The following is an 18,894-nucleotide window of genomic DNA, read 5'->3' as shown; positions in this document are numbered from 1 at the left end:
CAGTCCAATCGCTGTACCACATCCCTTTTCCTCTGGCCCCATTCCAGCTGATTACTCATGGCACTCCTCACCATCCGGTGCCTGTTCCTTCCTGGCGCCTCTGAGGACAATGCCCCCGCTCTCTGCTCCGGCTGCTCTGTCCCCTCTCCCGGCCCCCCTGGCAGCCGCCCCTGGATCGATCTTCAGACGCGCGGTCGGCTCGTCACGGCACCGCGGCCGCCGCCGCAGTGGTCTTGGTCAAGGCTGAGTGTTTACCGAGCAGCGGCCGCCGTCGGGTCGACCACGCGCTCCTAGGAAACAGGTGGGAGAGATGGAAAGGAGTGGAGGGTGAGAGGAAAGGGATGGTGTGGGTCGTGTATTGGAGGGAGGTGGTGAGTTATTCATTCATTACCGTGTTTATGAGCCCCTACATAGACCGTTATTAGATTGTGCGTTGTTTGTGGAAACCTGTTGATCTGCTGTGTTTCCTTGTCTTACATGTTTATGCTTACGGTGATTGTTCCATATGGTGTTGGTCCAAACTTTCGCTCCAACACCCAAGTGTTACGTGTTACCATATTACGACAGCTGTTAGATAACTTAATGACATTTTCCGTGACGTCCTGATCTTTGTCCATGCGTTACCTATGGACACGATTGCACAAACATCTAATAACGGTCAATAGGCGAAATCCAGTATTGATGATAACCAACATCACGCGTGCGTATCTTTCAGTGTTTGTCGTTCGGTTTCACAGTGGTTTCGTCTCCAGTCCCGGCTTGCCAGCTGAACTTCGGAGCGACGATGTGGCCTTGAGAGGTCACCAGCTCACCGTGGGTCTGCCGCCGGTCCGTCTGTCGGCCTGTCAGTCTGCCAGTCCATCCGTCGGCGGTCGGTACAAGCACCCGGCAATGGCACGGCCAGGATTACAGACACCGAGGGCTGCCCTACAGTTTCTGCCGTCACTTCTTCTGGTGGTGATGGTGCTAGCGATGGCGGCACCAGCGATGGGAGCACCACGTTCTCTGCCAGACCAGAGCATCAGGTCTTACATCAGTCAGGTGAGAAAGGAATGTTCAAGCGCATATTAGCTAGAAGAGAAAGGTGCATATGGTGGCACCCTTATCCTTAAGTGAAGTGAGGGAAGGGCGTTAAATCGTGCATTAGCTGGGTTAGAGTTGTATGTATGTTACGTTTTGCATTGTTCGAGTGCGAGTGGTGAGTTCGGTCCTACTAACTACATTGGTTTAATGAAAATAGAACGTAAATTTGTACAATTTTCAGATGAGAATGGACCGTTTAATCGCACGTCACTCATGCAAAAATGGTGGTACTGTCGTACATTATTCACTTTAGACGAGGGTCGTAAATTGACCCATCCCGCTGGGGGTAATTGGAATACATAACTGGGCTACCTACGTTTGTCTGGTAGATTGACCCTCATCCCGGAACAAGGACATCAAAGGCTAGAAAGTGCTAGGCTATCGACATGTGACAGACACGAGGATAAAAGTGACTCGTGAAGGTCTGATACAATGCAGTGCATTATCAGTTTATCAAATACATTCCTTGGCCGGTGTAAGGTGTTTAGGATCTTGTCCGAGTTCCTTTTTGTTGGGTTAGGCCCTTTCGGTCTGGGCAAGTACCCTGGTGAGTCACCTGGGCCGAGCCCGTCCAGAGGACAGGCCACCCGGCACCCACCCTGACAGTCACCGCAGCTGCGGGCGTGCTCCGATGGAGCTGCCCGCATGAGATGAAGTTGCTCGTACGGCCCGAGACTCCCCAGGTTGGGGAGTGGAGAAGGATTTTATTGTCCTGAGGATGGAAATGCTGGAACGGTGAAATGCCTCCCTAGGCCGGCGTAAGGTGTTTGGTAAATAGCCTGCGTTTCATTTTCCAGCGGAGCCACCAACCTGACCCAGTCTCCCCCTCTCCCTCTCCCGGCAGAGGGCGTGCTGGTGGAACGAGCTGTGCAAGGAGGAATTCCAGCCCATGTTCAAGTGCCGCTGCCCCAAGTTCTCCTACTGCCGATCGCCGGGGAAGTACTACAACGCCCGCTGCGCCATGTCGAGCACCGGTTACATCTGGATGCAGCCGGAAACGCGCTGGTCGCTGCTCTCCTAGTGCTGCCATCTGTCCACGCATCGGCGTGGCTGTAGTTAGGTCCGGGTGTTACGCTGAGAAAAGCAGGTTATCGAGGCGAATAGAACAGGGTACAGGTGTTTGTATCAGAGCGACGTTCGTTTGGAAGATGTTTTCGTGCTCATTTCAATCTCAATTTACACCACTACAAACTAGGTTTGCAGTTCACAGACCTTGTGGACTTATTGGATCATACCCAAGGCCAAACATTTTGGGTGAGCTATCCCATTTGAGTATGAGACCCCTTCGCTATTTCCGGGATATCTGAAGCCATGCCAACGTAGATTGTGTTTTGCATTAGCCTGAAGTGCGGTTGTATGACATGCAGAGTGTTGTTGTTGCTGTTGATAGTGCTGTTTATTCTTGTATGCAAGTGTTCGCGAACGTGCTATTGGCGGCAACTTATTATGGTGGCCGGAATATGTCTGAATATGGATAGCCATAGCCGGTCGAACCGAACCACACCGGATATGCGAATAATCTTAGCATAGCTGACTATAAGCTACTCTATAATCAAAATCATACAAATAGGTTACTTTTCTCGATGTCACGGAAAATATGTTTCTAACTTCTTTATCCAAGATTTTCTTACTAAAGCGAACACTACGCTCACCGTTCATTTTTATTCGCATTACTTGAGCTATTTGTCAATGCGGTGAATGACAACTATCTAGCTGTTTTGTGAGCGTTTGAACATGTACCTGTTATTTAAGTTGCTTTATATTTAGCTTAGCAATGATTAAACATTCGTTAGTGTTGTTTCAGCAATTGTTACAGCCAATAATATACATATTTAACTGGGATGATCTGCCCTCCTGTGTAGCATTCCTTTGCGGAGCAATGATATGTGTATTTGTTTGCTTTGTCGGAAGTCTGACTCCTCCAAGCGTGTGATCTGAACTAAGCTGAACCCTTCATACGGAGTGAACCCGGAACGTTGGACTCCGTAAGCTATTGGGTACTTACTTTCCCGTTCCTAGATGGCGCTAGTATACAAGCCTGGCGTGGTAGGCTGTGCCGGTGGGCTCGCTGCGCTTGCGCATATCGCTCCTAGATGGCAGTAGTAGCAAACGCCTGGATGGCTATGCTGCACCGCAAGGCCTGAGGCGGCGGCCGCCCGTGGCTCGTACGTAACGTTGCGAAGCAGGAATGACATCGGACTAAATGATGAATCCAGATGATAAACGGTGTATAATAACAGCTATTACCGGAGAGGATAGGGAGCTTTATTAGCTATTACCTACGGTGTGCGGTGACTGTTATTTAAAACAATGGGTGCCCATTAACCCGCGCACCGACGGGGGTCTGCGCCAACTTAGTACCGACGGGGGGGGGGCGGATGACCGCCCCCCCTGAGATCTCGAGAACGAAGCAAGATAGCGACAAGCGGTAAACGGCATCGGATACGCACGGTCAAGATCTACAATTTTTACTAAGGTCATTTTCAGGTCAGGTCAAAGATGACGTCACAGGGGTCGAAAAAGTCAAAATGGCGGCGCTAAATATGGAGAGAGTTTTTCTCGAATAACTTTCGAATTAGTCAAGATAGGAACAAACTAAGGGCATCATCGTGATCCTCTCGTCAATCCGCATCGAATGATATATATGTTGACCTCGAAAGGTCAAGGTCAAAGGTTGACCTCAGGTCACGTGACCTCGAGGTCATCATGTATATCATTCGATGCGTCTTGACGAGCTGAACACAATGAGACCATCCACGCGTCTGTATCTTGTTCCTGTACGGAGTTATTGGCCAAAAACCTTTGGTGACCTTTGATGACGTCACATGACCTCACAGCTGCCCAACAGCAAAACAGACCTCAAGGTAGTGAAGATTGATCGTATATGAAGTCATGTATGGTATATGGGGCCATTCCGACCCGTTTTAGTGGTAAAAACAGGGAGTTGATTTTTCCCCCATTGACTTATAATGGGGAGGTCGCGAAATTGACCTGACCTTAGGTCACCGATATCAAAATTCCGAGATATACAAATTGTAGCTTCTAATGACCTCATAACCTCCTGCGACTTTCAAAGGCCTCCGACATCTACTGTAGCTCTGGCACGGTGACAAAGTTGCAAAAAAGTGACTTGAGGTTGGGTCATTCAAAGTGACCTGGTGACCTGACCTTGAAAGGTAGGAGATTCAAACTTGCACACCATGTGTAAAATTGATAAGGAAATAGTCATACCAAATTTCGCGGCGCTACGCGCCGCGGTTTTCCCGCTATTCGCGAAAAACCTCAGGGGGGGCGGATATCCGCCCCCCCCCCCCCGTCGGTGCGCGGGTTAACGTAGGTATAGCACTATGAACACAAGGATTAAATGAAATATAGCGACAGGAGCCTAAATTGTTATTTGTCTGCGCGCATGTTCAACCTATCTTCTCCCATGTTCCCTGTAATCTCCGCCCGCACTGTTGACATAGTCCTGTATCTCCTGTCCTAGACCGACGCCGATGTGGTGTTTGTGTTCGGACGTTCGGACCAATGACGCGCGGCGACTCAGTGACCTGTCCGTCCAGGGTCGATCGATGGCCAACAGTGACGTCACACCCGTTACCATGACGACGCCAGGTTGCGTGGGCCGCGCCGGGTGCCGGTGCCGTCGGCGGTAGCGTCGGTCGGCAGTGTTGCAGGTGCAGTGAGGATGGCGGGGTCGCCAGCCGGCCTGTCGGCGCTGCTGCTGCTGCTGCTGGCGGTCCGCCCGGGCCGACCAGCTGCTCTGTATCCAGCCAATCTGCAGCTGCAGCTGCCGCAGCTCTACAGCCAGCTGGATGGAGTGCTGGACTCGATGGTGAGTGGGGATCGACCGCCATATGGTGGCGGTTAGATGCGGGCGGCCCGCAACCAACAAGTCTCAATGGCCGGTGGGTGGCCAGGGCGGCAGTCGACGAGCCTGTTGCACTTAGGCCTTCAGTGTGACAGTGTCATTATTTTTGCCGTTCATTTGGATCTGTGTGATGGGTGTTTCAAGATGTGTGAAATTGCTTTCATATATGCTCGCACCTATATATGCAGATAAATGTATGCATTACATTTATCAGTGAAAGAGAAGAGGCTCTACCTCGTCAAAGTAGTTCGGGATTCTTTTGAATTTCCTGTACTCTGGTCGCCAGATGCAGACGTTTTCTTGGAATGACAATGATGCTACCCGCGTAATCACTACACTTGTTATACACGATATATTTTGATGTTCCTCGCCGCTCGAAAATAATTTTTATTTCCTGTGATGACCATATTCTTTCATGCTGCAATTTGGTTAGATTCTCCGGAAACACTTCCGGAACAGTCAATAATCACAGTCCTTGCCGACAATATCCTCATTCCTGAGATAAAGTTACATAGGGTACCCGAGGTGCCGTCTGTGACCTGTCCTCATCCCTTCCCCTTCCCCCTAAGATGAAGGTGCCCGACAGACCTTTTCTGACAGATCCTCCCCCCTACCCTCAGATGGAGGTGCCCGATGTGCCGTCGCCGATGGCCGAGGGCCACTGGCCGCGTCGACCGCTGAACGTTGGCCCCGTCAGCGGAGTCGCCGTCGACACTCTGGACCGACCGGTCATCTTCCATCGGGCCAACCACAGCTGGGAGGCGACGTGAGTACTTCACAGTCCACAGTCCACACACTCCACAGTCCACAGTCCACACTGGTGTGATGTCGTCCTACTGCTGGGTCATCTTCCACCGGACCAACCACAGCTGGGAGGCGACGTGAGTACTCCACACTCTACACTCTACAATCCTCAGTCAACACACTCTATACACAGTCCACACTGGTGTGATGTCGTTCTACTGCTGGGCCATCTTCTAACCGGCCAACCGCAGCTGGACGGCGATGTGAGTACCCTGCAGTCCACAGTCCACAGTCCACACAATTCACATTCCACAGTCCACGCTACTGAGACTTATTGTCCTACTGCTTGGTCATCTTCCACCGGGCCAACCACAACTGGGGGGTGCTGGGAGTTTCTCGCATTGCAAGGACCTACTGTTACAATATACGCAGTACGCACCCAATGTGGTGTGGCTGTGCGGACATCGCCTCGCCAGATGCGTTAGCATTCACGCGACTTTTCGGTCACTTGTTTCTCCGACATTAACCTGGTGCCCTTGCTTGTTCCTGGTCTGCTCCTGCTGATGAGCCGTTAGTCGGTTTGTGTCATGTGAATTAAATGGCGTAGGGGAGACCCGGGAGGTATGGGCCGGTTTTGTGAAATGACAATTTTCTTCCTGTGGTTAGTGGCTAGACCTGGTTTTTCACCCTTGGTACGGGGAATTGCCTTTTGCCTGTAAAGTGTACCCCATATCAGGCATCTGGAATCAACTATTTTGTCTGAAGATAACTTTAAATAAATCATGCGCTTTTTCGACTCATCAAAATACCCCGGGAGGTATGGGCCATGGACCGGGAGGTATGGGCCGGTGTCATGTTTCGAATTTTATTCTCGTCATTGAGGACAATGCTCGTAGCTGGGAGCGTTCTTGAGCTTTACAAGAGCTCAGGTACCGCATAAACGACCAAGAACCCACTTCATGGAGGTCACTTGGCCACATATTTATTTTGATAAAATCAATCACATTCCTTGACATAAGACAAAAATGTTTCAATGTTCGAATGCAATTTTGGTTAAATTTGCGAGCACACGCGGGCGCGACAAAAGATAACTTATTGAAGAGGACATTCAATGAAAACATCGGTTTATTGATTAAGGTCATCAGTCATCACCTGTGATCAAGCTGTGACCACAGTACAGATCATAAAATGAACACATCAGTTTCGATTGCTTGAGGCCAACCTCTGACCACATGACAGTAGAGATCATTAAATGAACACAATAATTTCTATTGCTTGAGGTCATCAACCCGTGACCACATGGCAGTTTTCTTAACTCATAAAAACGCAAGTTCATTTATCGACTAGAAGACCGTTTGACTGAGAGCTCGGTACCCGTGCACTCGGATCCAGTCCGGGTCATCCTCGTCGAAGGCCTCAAGGGCCTGAACGACGTAGCGGGAGGTGACCGTGCCCCGTCGCCCGGCTCCTCTGACGGCCACGAGGAGGAAGTCGCCCATTTTCATCTGCGCGGGGGAGAGCTCGGCGACCGGCTCGGCGGTCATTGAGGAGCCCGACCCTCTCTTCCTCCATCTCAGCACGGTCGACGTCGGCGCCGCTGTCGCTCGTTTCCGCTTCCGCTATCTGCTCCTCTCTCTGCTTCTCTTCGTCCAGTTGAATTTTCTTGGCCTTCGGGCGAGCCTTGGCGGCGGCGGTGGCTTGCTCGAGCTTCTTCTTTTCCGGACTGGACGTCAGGATAACGGGAAAGCGTTTGCCGCGCCCTCTTCCGCACCCTCGCATGCGGGGGCAAGCAACGGGGAACGGGCGAATCTCTTGTGGCGTCACTGCCATCGGCGTCGACGGTCCTGGCTCGGCCGACCACGGGGCCGCTCTCTCCGTGTTCGATGTCTCCCCCGTGGGAGCAGGGGCAGGGGACGAGAGAGCAGCCAAAAAGTCCGCGTCGGTGAAGCCCGTCGGGTTCGGAGGCCAGACGCTGGACTTTGCGAATCCCGCCATGATGTTTACCATGGAGAAGGCGCGGGTGAAGGCCTTGTTGACCGGGGCGGCGAGGTCGTGGATTGAAATTGTCCGGCCTGGGTTGCGGTGGTGCCAGGCGTTTATTTCCTCAGAGTAGAATGTCTTGAACGGCGCCATCACCGACACATCGAGAGGTTGCATTCGGTGGCTGCAGTGCGCCGGCAGCGTCACAATCACAACCCCGTGCCCCCGGGCGATGTTGATGACCTGGAGGGTGACATGGGAGCAGTGATTGTCGAATACGAGGAGCTGCGGGTTCTGCTCCGTGGCGCCCATGTGGCTGATGAAGTGTGAAAGCGCCTTAGGGAACGTCTCCTTGTCCATCCAGCCCGAGTCGTTCGCGAGGATGAGTGATCCCGGTGGAGCGTCGGTCGCCCAGTGAGGCTGCACTCGTTTTCGCGGATACAGCAGCACCGGGGGGAGCGCTCGGCCCGCAGCGCTGACGCAAGCGCACACGGTGATGAGAACTCCCCGCTCAGCGCTTGCAACGGCTCCTACCTGACGGGTTCCGGTCGGGCTGAGCAGCTTGGGCGCCTTCGTGACAGTTGTGATTCCTGTCTCGTCGAGGTTCCAGACTGAGCAAGGGCCGAAATCGTGCTCGAGGAGTGCAGCGGAGAGGGCCTCATGGAAGCGCTGAACGTTGGTTGGGTTGAATGCTTGAGACCGAGCAATGCTCGTGTTTTCTGGAGTCCGGAGGGAGAGTCCGCTTCTTCTCCGGAAAGCGAAGCACCACTCCTCGCCAGCAGCCTTGTTATCCTCCCAGCCGCTGGGAAGCTTCTTTCCCAGCTTCTTAGCGTAGTCGTAGGCGAGCTCGGCCAAGGCCTTACTGGTGAGGCCGAAGTGCATGGCCGCACTCTTTTCCGCGTAGTCGAACAGGCTCTTTTCTTCGTCTTGGCTGAAGACCGTGTTAGAGAAGGTCTTCGACACCTTCTTAGCCTGTTCTCCCTCCGGTGTGGCCTGGAGGTACCGGTCGAGAGTCTGCCGTCCGATGTTGTACGTTCGGGAAGCTTCCCGAATGCTGATCTCCTTTCTCCGGATGCGCTCGATCGCCGTCTGGAGATCCGAGTTTGAAAACGACCCCTTCGTCGTCGTTCGCTGCCATGTCTGCGGCATGACACTGACAGTCTGACACCCACTGTGAAGGTAAATTATTGGGGAATGCCGATACAACACAATCTCCGCTAAGCTCACATCACCCTTCCTCAGAAACTAACGGGAGACTAGCGCAGGTCACCGACCAACTCTCACTGTCCAATGTCCATCCCGGCCGGCGCTGCACGGAGCCAGACGGCCCCTCGCAGGTAGGCAACCCGCACAGCACAGGCAGCCGCGGGCGCTCAGCTGACTGACCGGCCGGCAGCAGGCGAGCGGCGGGCCGCGAACGGCCGACCCGCCTGGCGGCGAGGAAGGGGAGGGGTAGGGAGGAGCTCGAACACCCGGCTACACAAACATGTTCTTGTGCATCAATCATGCTGCATAATTGATGCAAAGGTGCAAAATTCCTGCACATTCTGTCATCACTGAGGAATTCAATCAAATTGTTACACGTTTAAATATTCATTTGATAGCCCTTGTCCCATGGCAGAGCTGAACCGGGAGGTATGGGCCGGCCCGAACCTCCCGGGGATGGGTGGCCCGAACCTCCCGGTTAGGACGCCAAAATGTGCGCAGCATCTCAGCTTATAATCTTGCAAACAAGTTTCATATAGTCAACCCAGTCTTAATTTGCATGCTTTGAACTTTATGTTAGCGATGGTGTGACATTATAAAACAAACCTGGTTCACATAAATCACGAATTTTCTGTATATACCGGATTTTACTTGAGGAGGGCAAAAACGCATTATCACCGCTCATTGCCAAAGGAGACTGGGGAAGATTTCGGAAATCACGTGGGTTGTATAACGAAATGGCTGCTACCAGATTAAGCGGTCAAATTGCAAACAATACGCTAAACTTCTTCAAAACGGCGATGGCCCATACCTCCAGGGGGCCCATACCTCCCGGGTCTCCCTACTTAGCTTTTTTTTTAGAAACTTGATGTCTTGATGCCGTGCCATAGACTTCTCTATAGCAAGACCGGGTATCAAAACCGTTATGCAAGACTGGCATTTTCCGTGCACAGTTCAGTGATACACGGTAGTCACTGGAAGAGCTTTGTCCTTTTTAATTCGTTCCACTCGGTAGGCTACTTGAGTTCTCAATTCTACTTAAACTATAAAATATTTAAATATTTCTGACGAGATAACATTTCAATGGAACGCTGAGGCCTGGGGTTGAAAATAATTTCCTTTAGAAATTTACTTTTAGTTTCAACAAAGGCACCATTTCCACTTTTTATCGTTCTCGGCACTATTCAGCACCGTAGCAGTAGCTGTCTCGCTTCCTTTCTGCTGTGACTGCGCCGTCCAGTAGCATTTTTCAGAAGCCAAAGCCAAATAAATGTATCCCGATTATCGTTTACTGGAATTGCAGTTGATACTCGTAATGACAGTGTATTTTTACGCCCCCGAGTTCGGCCGACATTTGCTGCGTATATTGACCTCTGCGATGCTGCGCATTGGATACATGTTACAAAGTACGTTGGCCCGACCCAGATCGCTTCTCCCATCGATCCAACAAAGGCGCAATTCCGAACGGACGGGGACGGCCGCCTATTGCGTCCAACAGCGTACATACGCCTGGTGGGCTAAAGTACACCCCAAGGGAGCCGTAGCGGAACTGAAGTGCCTGCTTATCTAGCACAGACCTACTGGAACTGGGTTAATTCAGCAACTGATAAGGCCGTAGCCATAAACTTGGTGGTTACCTTGTGTTTGCATTACCTCGGTTGAGAGCTGAAGCACAGGTGTCACACTGCAGAGTTTGGTAATTATGTTGACCTTTCGAGTATCTGAATCTAACTTATCCCTGACCCTTATCTGACCTTGGCCCCTAACTGACCCTGACCCCCTGACTTGACCTGAACCTGACCCTGACCTGACCCGGACCGGACCTGTCCGACAGGTCATTCAACAAAAGCCAGCACTACCAGGACGCGGCCCGGGGTCCGATCTTGAGTCACACACTGCTCACACTGAACCCGGGAACGGGCGCAGTGCTGAAGAGTGAGGGCTCCGGCCGGTTCTATCTGCCGCACGGGCTACACATCGACGCGGCGGGTAACCGGTGGATCACTGATGTGGCTCTCCACCAGGTGTTCAAGGTGAGCTGCGGCGGACGCGACGGAGCGGAGGGGAGGCGGGTGAGGGGTCACAGCGCTGGTAGGTGTCGGGTTTGGCTGTGCCAGTGACGTATCTAGGACTTCCCTCGGGGGGAGGGGTCCGCAGGACCCCCCAAAGGACTCAGCCTTGAAGGACATCGAGTCGAAAGGACCCCTGAATTAGAACGCTGTGATCTGTCATTTGAACTCTAGTCCATTCTTCCATGGTACCTATCCGCATGCAAGCGTATGTGGGCACTGGACGGGTTGTGTCGTACACTTATGAGCTTACTCTCTTCCAGCGTCCGTATGTATCTCTGGAAGGAACGGGTGCTACTATTGGGGGCTCGTCAAAAGTGAATGCAACTGTCCGTTGACAGTCGAATAGCTGCCAATACCGGTGTACGGTATTTCTTAGTTGCGTACTGAATAACCGGCTAGTGGACGGTAGCGTACGTTGACGCTGAATGAAAACTGTTTAATCGTTGGTGGAGCGCTATTCAGCATTCAATACATGTTCTGTAGTGTAGCAGAAAAGTATTACAACCTGGGGTTATATAAGCATTATCAGAGCTCTAAGCCTGACAGACCGTGCTAGTTAGTACACTGTACATAAGCCGGCTTTTTCAGGCTACGGATGATTAATCTTGTGGCGTCTTGTATGGACATCCGCTAGCTGTTTCTTTGATTCTAGCTGAGCCTGAAAGGTTTTTCGAACGAATGTCATTGCCAGCTAGAAGGAACAGCTACACTGTGCTTGATGAATTCGAATTTTACTTTTGCATTACATCCATATCTGCTTAGTACGCTTATGTAATCACTGAACCGGCCCATATGTTGATGGCCATAGGTTTTGTATCGCTCGACCTGCCAGCTATGCATATAGGACCGTCCATCGGCTCACTTACTGTGAAACCAAAAACCCTAAAGTTGACCGAGGTGACCTCAGTTGACCTCTGACCCCTCCCTCCCCCTCCACAGCTGCCTCCCGACTCGGACACGCCCATCCTTACCCTGGGGGTACCGTTCGAGCCGGGCAGCGACGCGGCCCACTTCTGCAAGCCCACCGACGTGGCCGTGGCCGAGGACGGCACCATCTTCGTCGCCGACGGCTACTGCAACCGCCGCATCATGATATTTGACCGCGAGGGACGCTTCCTGGGCAGCCTCGGAGAGGAGCGTGAGTGCAGTCATCGGGGTAATCACATTTCTCGAAGGCTTCAGCTGCCAACAGTAAAAGCTACTTAACCCGTGTCGCACTGGGAGACTTCTTAACTTCTGACTTCACCCTCTGACGCCTACTATCTGTTTGATCTACTAATACCCCTCTCGCTCTCTCGCTGCATTAGGTACTGACCAAACCCCCTCCCCTTAGAGGGCGTTGACCTGCTGGTGCCCCTCTCGCCCTCGCTGTGTTAGGTCCTGACCGAACCCCTCCCCTCTCCCCTCAGAGGGCGTTGACCTGCTGATGCCCCTCTCGCCCTCGCTGTGTTAGGTCCTGACCGAACCCCTCCCCTCTCCCTCAGAGGGCGTTGACCTCCTGGTGCCCCACTCGCTCTCTCTGGACGGCGGCGTGCTCTGCGTGGCGGACCGGGAGCACGGCCGAGTGGTCTGCTGGAACATCCGTCAGCGCCTGCTGCAGCCGCAGATCATCAATCTGGCCCTCTACGGCCGCATCTACGCCGTTTCGGTCACAGGTCAGACATGGGATGGGCCTGACAGGGCCTCGGCCGTTGGTCATGGTCATAAACGACGAACTTTATTGCAATTCAAAGGTCGTTTCAAATGTGAATGTTTCTATATGGTGAGCTCCTTTGTTTATTTCAGAGACCTTCATCGTCTGATAATGAATATCTCGTCAGCAGCAAATGAATATTAACACAGCTGCAAGGATCGCACCGGTCATACCGTTCCACATAATCAGTCCGCTAGAACGATGCTGCGCATTGCACATCCATACTACTTTGTTAAGTCTTATCGTAATCGCCGTTAGATATTGTTGAAACTTGGCCCCTTCCTCGAACTTCCTGCGCCAGTTAGTAATTAGATGCATGTAAACGTTACCTATAAGCCATAACTACGTTACAACTGACCGACTGGCTGCACCCCCAGGAGACGTGCTGTTGGCGGTGTTCAAGAGTCTGTCGGGCGGCGGAGTGCTGACCATTGACCTGGTCACCGGGCTGGTGCTGGACAGCTGGGTGGCCGCTCAGGTAAGATACTGTGTGAGACGGAGTGGGACAGTGAGACACAGTGAGCCACAGTGAGATAGAGAGGGACAGGTGTGAGGTGGTGAGATAAAACACTGGAATACCAGCCGAGGAATCTTACAAGAGGTGTGAAGGTGAAAGCGAGTCAGGTGGGATGCTGAATCATGGTCAACAGACCGATGTCAGTGGTTGAAGGTTTGAGGGGCTGTATATGTTTGTGTTGCCATGAGTTCAAAATTTCAAATGAGGGAAATACCCATGCCTTATTCTAAATGCGGTTCCTATCCGCATGCCGTCGGTTAAAACTAGATGCCGGCAGCGCTCGTGCGTTGCCTTGGGCCAGAATTGGAGGATCCATAGCCCAATGAAATGTGCATTATTTTGGAGGCCTTGCCTGGGACTACCATTGAACCGATTTTGAGGTTGATAGCTTAAAATTTCTTTGAGCCAGAGGACCTCACGTCAAAACGGTTTTCCGACCCCAGCACGTGCAGCCTGCACCCCTCGCAGACGGTGACCCCCCTGGAAACTGGTTCAAGGTGTTACCGATGTGTCCCGCCAGTATGGCTTTGCCCGTGACTTCGGGTTGACCTGTAGCCTTGACAAAAAATTTCGTGTCACCGAAACTTTGAAGCGGAATAGCATGTGCCACGAAGCACCGAGCGAACCGAGGCCAGCACCAAAAGTTTACCTCGCCGGAGACGAATCAAACGGTCCCACTTTCGTCCCGATCGGTCCACCCATTTTGACTCCAGGTCCAAAAAAGCTTGGACAAACTCACTCACATACTCACATACTCACTCACTGACAAACAGGTTCAGCCGAACTTTTTTTCAGCGACCCACCAATGGGAATTTCCGGATGCAAAAGCATGCTATCGCATGCTTTTGATCCTCCAATTCTGGATAACACGCATTGGCGCTGACGAGCGCTCATAACACGATCAGTACCGGGCACATAACCCCACATGGCGCGGATCGATGAGCAAGGGCTGCGCGGAATGGCTTCTTTCTGGGTAACACATCACTGAGATTTCCCCCCACTGACGGATATTAATCGTTCAATCACGATTTATTAGACGAGGTACAGCGACAATGCTTGCCGCCATACCGTTATAGCCCACGCGGAAATTGATGTCGGGCCGTCCAACTTGAACAGTGGGCGGGGATGATGGCCATCTGTGTGAGGAGTTTCAGAAAGAATGACGGTGTTCAGACGGGTAACTATTTCTGGACCCGAGCCGCGCCCCTGCTGTGGGCCAAGCGCTGTCTGTGCACAGCTGCTGGAAATCCTCCATTACACGGCGATTTCGGCTCGCCAGCTCGCCTACATTACTCAGAAATCTCGTGTGCAGCTGTGAAGACCGTAAATATTCGTTTTACCTGGGAATGACAGACGGCACAGGGATTGGGCCAACCGACCACCACCATGAGCCATTTCACGGCAAATGCTCTTAGAAACCGGATACACGTAGGAGGATCTCATCTCATCGCTTTTCATCTGAGTGATTTTACGAGCGGTTATCGGTGCGAGCGAGAGTCTCAGTTGGTTTTCCGCGCCATTGCACCAGTTCACTGCAGTTCGGTCCAATAGCTGCAAGTACTCTTGATGTCGATGATACTAACGCAACTATTCACGCCTGAATGAGTGCAATGATCTGAACTTCAGTGTGTTGCCTCATGTTTCGAACGAGTCTCTAGGTTCGACGCCCATGATGTGCGTCCCATCTTGGTCTGAATCTGAACGAACCCCATGACCTGACTGACCCCGTATGTTCCCTCAGGGTCTGAACGAGCCCCATGACCTGAATGACCCCGTGTGCCCCATCAATATTTGAACGAGTCCCATGATCTGACAGCGATTCTTTGTGCCTGATCAGGGTCTGAACGAGCCCCACGATCTGGCCGTGACCTCCGACGGACGCACCACCTATGTCGGTGAGCTGGTGCCCGCCCGCGTCTCAAAGTTCGTGCTGCAGCCGGATTTCTATGAGCGTCCTTAGCGCCGTCTAGCGGGAGCTTAATAAGCCAAGAGCCCAGCTCCGAGCCAAGAGCCAGGAGGTAGCTGTCGGCGGTGGCTCCGTGCTGCGCGGCGCAGAGCGACACAGAGCTTATGTAACAGCCCACCTCTATTGTATGCGTGTGTGTGCTATTTTTGTAATGTGTAACAATAACGCTTCTTATCGCTTTATGGAGGGTGTTGATATTGTTGAAGGAGGCGTTTCCTTGGAGGCGAGGTCGAGAACTACCGTAAGACCGCGCTGGGCTGAGGCTGGGATGGTGGTGATGGATTCCAGTGAGCCGCCGTCTGTTCCACGGAGCTTGTTCCATGTGCCCGCGCCATGTCACGTAATCGTTCCCTGTTCTGTGACGATGTGTGGTAGTGTTAACCGTCTTTGTAGTCAAGGGCTTGTAGTCAAGTGTCACGGTGTAGATACGTCTTGTTTACTCAAACTGCGGTTTCCTGATGCAGCAAGCTGATTATTTCAAGTCATTCAAAATACAGAATGTAGACTGTTACGTGCGATTACCTTTGCTAACCGGGTTCTCTTCCGTGAATAAATCGAAAGCCAGTCCAGAAAACAACAGATGGCTGCTTGAGAAACTGCGAATTTGCATTACATGAGTCGGAATGTCGGCGCCAATTCGTAGCGAATATTCCTGGATCTTCCGGTGCACTAAACGCCCCTGAAGGTCGGTGTTGTCCGGTAGCCCGCTGGGAATTCCCTTGTCGATCTGTTCCAGAGAGAATTGACCGGCTTCCTCACCGTACCTCCTCTGTCCACGTGTTGAGGTTCGGAACTGTATTTTTGAAGTCGCGATCGCAGACTGCAGCATCGACCTCAATACAGATTGTGTAACGGCTGATACGACGTTCTCAGAGGAACTAGTCCACGAAGCGAACGGCTTATCACGGTCTTTGGCGGCAGCTGGCAATAGCGGCGGAACACCTTCAATCAAGGGGAGGCACTGTCGACTTTTGGTTCCATTCTTTCCATGCAACGCCCATAGGGCTAATGTTAAAATGCCAAAATCAAAGGGGGCACGGTGCCCCGGTGCCCTCCCCGTTCTGCCGGCTATGGCAGCTGGCATACAGTAATGTAGTTGGTAGGAATGCACAATAATCGACACTAAATTGCCGCACGCGCAATGCAGAAATCTTTATCGTTTCTGTTCACCTTCACCACAGCTAAACAAAAAATAGACAACAGTCTATCACTTGCTAACACCGCCAGAATCTGGTCCAAAATTTACGACATGCTCGTAAGCGCAGAAAATGCCATAAAAATCAAACTCGCATCAGGCTAGAAGAGCGGGTTTCACGTGAAGTGGCGCGGTAGGGTGGGGGATCACTAGATTCTGCAACGCACTGCGGGAAGACGCAATCCTAGCAGCTAGACGCTGAAGGTCACGACAGTCATGGCGTCGGCCCCTCGGGGCTCCCACCGGGTAGCGTGCTCGGGCCCACCGCTCCCACACCGCCCCCACACCCAGCTGTGACACGCCACCTGTCACTGAGCGATAACACGCCGGTCCCAACTCCCGGCACACCGCAGGCCGGGTCCCGGGCTGACCGCTCAGGAAAACGTACCAATACATCGCTCAATATGAACGATCTGACGAACTACGTAAGCGAAAAACAAAACGTAGAAAGATTCACATTTATTCACGTTATTGTTCACTAATAACGATATTTAAATATATTAAAATAAAATACCAAAACCAATGAATAAAATAGTACGATTCCAGCCAACAACCCCGTGTGCTAGGTATGAATGCCTTCCAAATCAGCACCATCAGAATTGTGCTGCTAAAAGCAAAAAAGGCTTCAACAACACTTGCTCGCTGCCTAGATCCTTACTCCTTCAAGGTCACTGTCTATCAGCGAACGGGGTAAAATACCAGTGTCGCCACATCTTACATCCAACTGAAAAACAGCGAAACCAAACACCATCGCCTATTATGGAAAGATTCGGATAGAGCGGCGAACGACGCCAAATAAGGTAGCCGGGGAGAAACTCGACGAACATCTACCCAAACACATGGACAGACGAATAGGCAGACACACAGACAGCCCTGCCTACGACAGAGGTTAAAACTCAGATCGGCGGAGAACAGGAAGGCATAGACCGGTCTCCGGCAAGGCCCTATATACAGTCTCCGGTAAGTGCACCGGTCTGTACGGCCCTCTCCTTCGACACAGTAATTCGTCACTGTTCCTAGATGTGCGGCAATGAGAGCGCGACCGACTCGCATTCACGGTCAGTTATCGACCGCATTTGGTGACCACAGGCCACAGAAAAGACGGCGCGGTGGATCGCTCTTTCTCGCACCCGCAGCCAACGTTCGTAGCCGTAAGGTTGGATGCGGATGGGTGCAGCAGCCATACAGGTCGTCATTTTGGGTTAGGTAAGGTAAGTAGTGTGGAAATATAACAGATTCTGGGAGTTGGAAAACGGCTTAAGGCTAAGTTTGTGACAGTTATCTTTACGAGGCTGCACGACCATCAAGGAATGTAAAAGCAAGGAGTACGAAAAAAGTCATACAAAGCCAAGAAGCATCACGACAGAATGTGTCAATGAAACAGCCCTGTAAGCCCGGTAAGTAGTTTGGTGTTCGTCTTCGTCTCGGTCTAATAGTGCTAAGTAGGGCGACCGCAGTCGGTTCTCTCAGCTTACTCGTAAGTAGTATCGGTCTGCGTGAGACGCAGCCAGCACCGGCAGGGAAAGAATGGCACGGTCGACACATGGACTTATCAGTTATCAGATCTCATGCGCTGGCATGGATATAGGTTCCAGACCCTGGCAGGGGCATTTTCCATGTGCCCAGGTAGGGGCAGGCTCCATGCACTGGGAGTGGCAGATTCCAGCCAGCCAAGGCAGCGTAGCGCCGTGAGCTAATCATACAGCCACTCTGCCACACCATTCCAGTCGTCCTGTCCTGTGGTTCCGCACCATTCATCACAACCACCTGTCACCACTGCAGTTGCAGAAGTTCCGCACCATTCGTCACAACCACCATCCTGTCACCACTTCACTGAAGTCCACTGCACTCACCATCCTCACTGTCACCATTGTGCTGCGGTCCAGTGCCGGCAGTCACCACCTCCCGCAGCACAACTACCGTACCGTCACTGTACCACCGACAGTCAGTCCGTGAGACACATCACCTGCGTCACCACTGTCCAGCGTCACCACCGCTTCAGTTCATCACTGCGGTCCTGTCCACCGCGAAACCCGCCTCAATTCTCCTACCTCACTGACCCCTCCCAGGACTGTCCAATCGCGGACCGTCCAAGCCTACCTCTCAGGTGCGCGACTTGATCTTAGCGATGAACTCCTCTACATCACTATCTGAGTCGTCGTCTAGATCCTGGGTGGCGAGCGGCTCGAAGCCCTGGCGGGACTTGGTTCCCAGCAGCGAGTCGAGGGTCTTGCGGTGACCGGGGCCGTCGTTCAGGTTATGCAGGAAGAACCTTCGCCGCTGGTCTGTGGGAAATCCGAAATAGACCCGTGGTTAGACAGGACACAGCCGACGAGAGGCGACCCATCAGTCAAAGTGGAGCAGCCGTGTCATAGTCTGTAGGTAGGGTCCGGTTACAAAAGCCTCACACTCCCATTGGAGGCGCCGCTTTGAGAGGACGGCTGCGTGGTCATGTTCTCTCTTGCTGACAGGGTTTAGGACGGACGGTACAGGGTCGACCACGGGTCACAGACAGCTGGGGAGAGGAGCGGGAGACGATCACGGCCGGTTTGCAGAGCGGAGGAGGT

General features: G+C 52.3%; 3 protein-coding genes across 10 annotated transcripts in view; 2 read left to right on the top strand and 1 right to left on the bottom strand.

The window, feature by feature from the left end:
• The first annotated feature begins 59 nt into the window (after window positions 1-59).
• LOC122366476 lies at window positions 60-3,403 on the top strand. Its single transcript, XM_043338791.1, has 3 exons — window positions 60-301; window positions 738-1,041; window positions 1,928-3,403. Exons 2-3 carry the CDS (start codon window positions 892-894, stop codon window positions 2,102-2,104), a joined length of 327 nt encoding a protein of 108 aa, XP_043194726.1. The 5' UTR covers window positions 60-301; window positions 738-891; the 3' UTR covers window positions 2,105-3,403.
• A 1,331-nt stretch (window positions 3,404-4,734) lies between these two features.
• LOC122366472 (peptidyl-glycine alpha-amidating monooxygenase B-like) lies at window positions 4,735-15,991 on the top strand. The gene is made up of 7 exons (XM_043338774.1): window positions 4,735-4,918; window positions 5,575-5,720; window positions 10,719-10,917; window positions 11,896-12,094; window positions 12,441-12,611; window positions 13,027-13,127; window positions 15,004-15,991. Exons 1-7 carry the CDS (start codon window positions 4,772-4,774, stop codon window positions 15,124-15,126), a joined length of 1,086 nt encoding a protein of 361 aa, XP_043194709.1. The 5' UTR covers window positions 4,735-4,771; the 3' UTR covers window positions 15,127-15,991.
• A 780-nt stretch (window positions 15,992-16,771) lies between these two features.
• Window positions 16,772-18,894, bottom strand: part of LOC122366469 (peptidylglycine alpha-amidating monooxygenase-like) — a 39,555-nt gene continuing 37,432 nt past the window's right edge. For all 8 annotated transcript variants that reach the window (XM_043338766.1, XM_043338764.1, XM_043338767.1 and 5 more), the window contains one exon: window positions 16,772-18,612. In XM_043338766.1, coding sequence (XP_043194701.1) covers window positions 18,431-18,612 — 182 coding nt within the window. In that variant the 3' untranslated portion in view covers window positions 16,772-18,430. The remainder of the gene's footprint in view (window positions 18,613-18,894) is intronic.

This window comes from Amphibalanus amphitrite, unplaced genomic scaffold (assembly GCF_019059575.1).
Source record: "Amphibalanus amphitrite isolate SeventyFive unplaced genomic scaffold, NRLGWU_Aamphi_draft 000809F_arrow, whole genome shotgun sequence".
NCBI classification, from domain to species: domain Eukaryota; kingdom Metazoa; phylum Arthropoda; class Thecostraca; order Balanomorpha; family Balanidae; genus Amphibalanus; species Amphibalanus amphitrite.
Note: the sequence above shows the minus strand (reverse complement) of the source record. Positions and strands in the feature narration are given on the sequence as shown.

What these genes read in the sequence shown, in the direction of transcription:
- LOC122366476 (XM_043338791.1), top strand. Translation starts at nt 892, where the DNA reads ATGGCACGGCCAGGATTACAGACACCGAGGGCTGCCCTACAGTTTCTG. An exon ending in TCAGGTCTTACATCAGTCAG is followed by an intron (nt 1,042 to 1,927) that starts GTGAGAAAGGAA and finishes CTCTCCCGGCAG; the next exon opens with AGGGCGTGCTGGTGGAACGA.
- LOC122366472 (XM_043338774.1), top strand. Translation starts at nt 4,772, where the DNA reads ATGGCGGGGTCGCCAGCCGGCCTGTCGGCGCTGCTGCTGCTGCTGCTG. An exon ending in ATGGAGTGCTGGACTCGATG is followed by an intron (nt 4,919 to 5,574) that starts GTGAGTGGGGAT and finishes CCCTACCCTCAG; the next exon opens with ATGGAGGTGCCCGATGTGCC. An exon ending in ACAGCTGGGTGGCCGCTCAG is followed by an intron (nt 13,128 to 15,003) that starts GTAAGATACTGT and finishes GTGCCTGATCAG; the next exon opens with GGTCTGAACGAGCCCCACGA.